The 6,248-nt window shown below is 38.5% G+C and overlaps 1 protein-coding gene across 4 annotated transcripts in view; it reads right to left on the bottom strand.

Annotated features, from left to right (window-relative positions):
• The window catches only part of OMA1 (OMA1 zinc metallopeptidase), an 89,145-nt gene that overhangs the window by 60,224 nt on the left and 22,673 nt on the right, over positions 1-6,248 (bottom strand). For all 4 annotated transcript variants that reach the window (XM_004699636.2, XM_045291952.1, XM_045291954.1 and 1 more), the window contains one exon: positions 484-612. In XM_004699636.2, coding sequence (XP_004699693.1) covers positions 484-612 — 129 coding nt within the window. The remainder of the gene's footprint in view (positions 1-483; positions 613-6,248) is intronic.

Raw genomic sequence — 6,248 nt, 5'->3', positions numbered from 1 at the left:
CCCCCCGCCCCATAAAATAGAAACATTTTCGAGAGGGATGATCCATTCCAATGGCTGTACACCACAGTCCCTCTGTCCACCACGGTCCCTCTGTCCACCACGGTCCCTCAGTCCACCACGGTCCCTCTGTCCACCACGGTCCCTCTGGGAAGGAGAAGAGCAAGCAGGAAGGCGCAGTGACAGAGGAAATAGGAAGGGCCAGCAATTGGCTTTTCTGCCCGGTATGACTGAACTTTGTCCCGCAAAATGTACTGACAAAAAGTTACAAGCCCTTCTAATCCATTCATATCTATTTTTTATTGGGACATAATCCACATGTAATTCAATATATCCATTAAGTCTTAATCTGAATTCTCATATGTAGAACTATCCCTAATAATGAGAAAAGAAAACAAAAAATTAGAAAACATAAGACACTGAACCTTAGGGCCAATAGCTCATGCACAAAAGGTGGCTGCACCTCTGATACTGTTTCCCACTTACCTCCTGCAATTTGGATTGTATCCACTGGCCCAAAAGCGCCAAGCTATCTCGAGGACAAATGGCCCAAATCATGGTAAGAAAAATCATTCCTAGGAAATCCAACAAATGAGCCAAGCTAGCCTTTTCTGCCTGAGAATTTAAAAAATATATAATGAAAATCAGTTTAACATATTTACACAGTTGACTCTGACAGTTTTTAGTTCATAAAATATAATCCCAATAATTACACATGTTTAACTGATGTTTTCCAACTAGGATTGCAAGTTCTCTTTTTCTTAATATGTTATACTTTCGTGGTGTTTTCTCTTATCTTGCATATGTACTTAAATGCATTAATTAAGTATATACTACTTATTTTAATGTTTAAAAAAACAACAGAGGACTCGGCTCCAAACCTCAGAGGAAGGAACTTAATGCACAGCTTCAAAACACTGTCAGTTACCGAAGGCCTAATGCATGGCAGCTGAACATTGTCAGAGACAGTGCCGAACAGTGGGCCTCAGACCCCAGGGCACTCAATCTGTGGCTGAGGGGAGCTGACTTCTAGGAGTGAAGTCACGATGCTGACTTGCAGAAGGTAAAGCCTGTGTGAGGGAAGCCTTTGGCATGTCCACTTGCTGATGGGCACAACTCAAGGTAAGGAGAAGCCGCTGCCAAAATCTGCTAATGATCAGAAATCGGAATGCAAGAAGTATGAATCTAGGAAAATTGCAAGTAGTAGAAAATGAAATGGAACATATAAAGATCTATATTCTAGGCATTAAGACAGTTGAAATGGACTGACAGATCCAAAAATGCATTAATTATTAGGCCTGCATAATACAATCAAGAGGAATGGCATGGCACTCATTGTTAGAGAGGACACTGCGAAATCAATCATGGAGTAAACGCTGTCTGTGACAGCATTACATCTGTTCGCCTTCGAGGAAAGCTAATCAATACATCTATTATGCAAATTTATGCATCAACCACAAGAGCTAGTGATGAAGAAATTAAAGAACTCTACCAATGAGTTCAGTCAGAAGCTGACAAACATGCAATCAAGATGCATTGATAACTAACAGTGAATGGAATGCAAAAGTTGACAACCGAGGAAGGAACAGTAATTGGGTAATACGGGCTTGATGATAGAAACAAGGCTGGAGAGCGCACGAGAGAATTTTGTAAACCACAGACTTGTTCATAGCCAATATGTTTTTTAAAAAAACACAAAAGGTGAATTTTCCAGAGATGATACATAGAAATCAAATTGACTATGTGTGTGGGAAAAGACACTGGAAAAGCTAAAAAAAAACCCAGCAGCTAAAACCAAGCCAAGGACTGACTGTGGGACAGATCATCAGTTGCTCATAGGAACGTTCAGGATAAAGCTGCAGAAAATGAAAACCAGTCCACAGGAGCCAAAATGCAACCCGAGTCTATCCCACCTGGATTCTGAGAACATCTCAGGGACAGATGTAATGCACTGAGCGCTAATAACAGAGGCTTGATCGGCTGTGGGAGGACACAATGAGAGCATTCATAAAGAAAGCAAGAGGTCATTCAAACGACAGAAAAGAAAGAAAAGATCAAAGCAGAGATCACAAAAACTTGTTCTGAATCTTAGAGTAGCTAAAGCAAATGGATGAAGTCAAGAATAGGAAATTTCAAAAGGCAGCTCGTGAGATGACAAAGCCAAATATGATAATGAAATGTGCTAAGACTTAAATGAGAAAACCCAAAGGAAGAACACACGCAACATCTCTGAAATGGAAAGAACTCAAGAAAAAAAGGAAGGCCTTGAGTTGCAATACTGAGAAGTTCTATGGGCAAAATACTGACTGATGTGGGGGGGCTCAAGTAGAAAGAAAATGTTTCGGAAATGTTGATGGTAACATATGCACAAGTGTGCTTAATACAGCTGAATAATGGATTGTCAGACGATTTGTAAGAGCCCGCCCAATAAAAGGATTAAATAAAAAATGAAATAATATATATATATAAATATATATATGATGATGCATAAAGTTTCAAAAGATGACGGAGAGAATACATAAGAGTCATTGTGCCAAAAGAACTAGTGGCTATTTCACCATGTTTCAAGAAGCTGATGAAGCACTGGAAGCGCTCTCTCATCGCTGCCAGGAAATTTAGAAGACAGCTTCTTGGCCAACTGACTAGAAGAGGCCATACTTGGAGGACTAAGGTGTGCCTGACACAGGCTATGGGATTTTCAATTGCCTCCAAAGCATGGGAAAGTTGGGCATTGAATACAGACAAAAGCAGCACTGCTGGATTTGAATTGTGGTGCTGGAGAAGAACGGTGATTGTACCAGGACTACTAAAAAGACAAGCTGATCTGTCTGGGAAGAAGTATGGCCAGAGTGCTCCTGAGAGGTAAGCCTATGAGACTTTGTCTTACATGCTTGGGACATGGGAATCAGGAGAGACCAGTCCTGGGAGAAAGACATCAAGTTTGGTACAGCAGAGTCAGGGGAAAAGAGGAAGGCCCTCGCGGAGATGGGCTGACCGTGTGGGCAGCACTGGGCTCAGGCATGGGAACACGGTGAGGGTGGCCCGGGCCGGGCTGTGTTTCGTTCAGTTGTGCATAAGGTCACTATGGACCAGAACCAACTCAACTGCAACACCCACAACACCGATGTAACTGAAGTTCACTAAGCTATTGTGATGACTCAGAAACACCGCCGCTTTCGTCCTCTGTCCAAACGTCAAACCCACAGCCAGGGGTCCATTTCTGACTCCCAGGAAACCCCTCTGCGGCAGAGCAAACTCAGCCCTAGGATCCCACGAAGGTGACTCTTTATGGAAACAGACAGCTTCTTCATTCTCCCTCAGAGCTGGTGGGTTTGCTCTGCCAACCTTATGATTAGCAGCCTAATGAGTAACACGCTATGCAGTACGCTATAGTTTCTTCCATGATGAAATGCAACAATCTTGTGAAATAGGTACAATTATCTCTTATTTTATAGATAATGAAATTGAAATGGCGAGAGTTAAGAGCTGCCCAGGTTCACACGGTTCTTAGGGAAAGGTCCAGGAATCAGACTCAAGCAGTCTGGTTGCTAACATAGTTGCAAAAGTATGGGTATATGTGTATTAAACTCATACTTCTGGATAAAACCTAAATGCCACCTAACCTATGAAGCACTTAAAATATGAAACGATTACCAGATTCCATTTGTGTTGCCATTCATTAAAAAAAATTAGGCCAGGGGAGCGGGAGAAAATGAGGAGCTGATTCAAGGGCTCAAGTGGAAAGAAAATGTTTTGAAAATGATGATGGCAACATATGTACAAATGTGCTTGACACAGTGGATGTATGTATGGATTGTGATAAGAGCTGTAAGAGCCCTCAATAAAATTATTTTTTAAAAGAAGATAAAAAATTAGGCCATTTTAAATATATCTTTTAACATTATGAGTATGAATAGAGTATGAATCATTTATGCAAGTTTACAACTCTGGAAATTCACACCAGGACCTAGAAATTTTTATATTTACCAGCCAAAAAGCTTTTATTTAAAATAATTATACGGACAACAAATGAACAAATGTGCTTGACACAATGAATGGATGGATGGATTGTGGTAAGAGTTGTACGAGCCCCCGATAAAATGATTTAAATAAATAGATAGATAGATAGATAGATAGATAGATAGATGATAGATAGATAGATAGATAGATAGATAGATAGATAGATAGATAGATAGATAAAATGATCGTTTTGAGCCATAATATTCAAATACAACTTTATAGTTCATTGAATTGTTCATTGTTTATCATACAGTTGATTAGTTGATGTTAAATTAATGCTGATACTGGTAATATAATAGTTATTAGCGGAGTGAAGGAATTTTTAAAACTCTAGAATACTTTTAAAAACAATCTGCTCCAGAGCTCAATGGAAAGTAAATGTCTAGGAGAGAGTGATGGACTACATGTATGTCGGCTACAATTGATGTCTGGATTGTAACAAGAGTTGTAAGAGCCCCAATAAAATGATTATAAATAAATAAAACATTTCATTTTCCTCTTAGAATTGTATGTCATGAAAACAATTTTAGAACTATTTTAGCATAAATATGAAACTAAAACAATAAAGTTGTTAAAGCATAATAAATTATTTTTACTGTTGCAGAATATAATTTTTATTGCAGAGTTTTAGAAATTAGAAATGCACACAAAAATGTGCGTATTTGTGGGATAGAGAAAGCAACAAACAAGACAAAACAACTAAGGTTCCTAAAAGAGAAAATACTCTGCTGGTAACAGCCAGGGCCTTGGACAAAAAGACATGGAGGCTACTTTCTATTGTTCAGGCTGCAGGTTAAGTGCTGAGCTGTTAACAGAAGGATCAGCAACTGGATCCTTAGAAGAAAGATGAGCTGGTCTGCTTCCATCGGGAATTACAGTCCTGGGAGCCCTATGGGGCAGTTCTGTCTCACAGGCTACTTCAATGCGTCGAAGTGAGCTCGGCAGCAGTACGGCAGGCAGTGTGCTTGCTCTTTTTGTTTTTATTTTATTTTATGTCTCATCAAATTGTGGACCTCATACTGATTCGATGACAACAGGATGTATACAAAGTGTGGACTAGACTCCAGGAAAACAAATGCCCAGAACAGTAACAACTTTTAAAGACTAAAACTGGCTGAAATAAATTGATTTTGCAAATATAAGGCCATTCCTTGGAAGTGCTTACAGTACCTATAATAATGTCTCAACTGTTGAGCTTTGTTCTTGTATACATTTAAGAAAAACATATTTTAAATTTTCTTATAACTCGAGAAATAAAGGGAATAATGACTATGTGTGCTTGGAGAAGTACAACTTTGGCCCACCTCATCTTAGGAATACTCCAAAAGGAAGGATGATTTGACATGGCTTTTAGGAGGGATTATTAGCACCATTGTTTCCATTTAAAGTTAGTATCATTTCTATTTCTGATTTAGTATTTTACAATCTCTTCATTATTTGCCTTCATGCTTTCAGTTTAAAATAAGCCTCTTTCTGATTACGCAGACCTAAGAACCATTCATATTTTTAATGACTAACAATGAAAATAATGTAAGTCAGAAAATTAATTGTACGGAAGTGGTGTTACTACTTAAATGATTAAATCAATGTTCTTGCTAAACAAATCCATATTGCTATCCTGGACCCCAACCCAGTCAAACACGTGCACTTCATAGTACCCACACATCAGAACGTCGTAGATGAGCTACCAAGAAAAGCCTGTCCACAATCATGCAAATGTGGTAAAGCAAGCATGACAGCACTGAAGCTCAAATTCCACTTCTATGTCACATGGGTCATATCATGTAAAGTCACTTTTAAACAGATCATTTTTCTCACATATAAAATAGGGATGGTAAAATTCTAATGTGAAGGCACACAGTACAGGTTCAGTAAGTGTAAAATGGGCAGACATCATTATTATTACTATGCATCTGTTATATGTGACACATCAATCTAGCCATTTTCAAAGATGCTCCAAGCTACCCATGGAGAATGAGGAGAAAGGCAGGAACAGTACTATTTTACTCCCTCAAATAGTAATAGGACTTTCTCACAATTAATTTTATGACTAGATTATAAGTATGTTAATAATCATGGAAAAAAATTTTGTTGTTTTTTTGTTTGTTTGTTTGTTTTGTTTTTGTGGGGGTTTTTTGAGAGTTTTATTTTTTTTTATTTTTTAACATTTTATTAGGGGCTCATACAACTGTTATCCCAATCCATACACACATCAATTGTGTAAAGTGCAT

Source organism: Echinops telfairi, unplaced genomic scaffold (genome assembly GCF_000313985.2).
Source record: "Echinops telfairi isolate 266 unplaced genomic scaffold, ASM31398v2 ScPeMD7_443;HRSCAF=831, whole genome shotgun sequence".
NCBI lineage: Eukaryota > Metazoa > Chordata > Mammalia > Afrosoricida > Tenrecidae > Echinops > Echinops telfairi.
The sequence above is the reverse complement of the archived record's forward strand: the minus strand, read 5'-3'. Positions and strand labels throughout refer to the sequence as shown.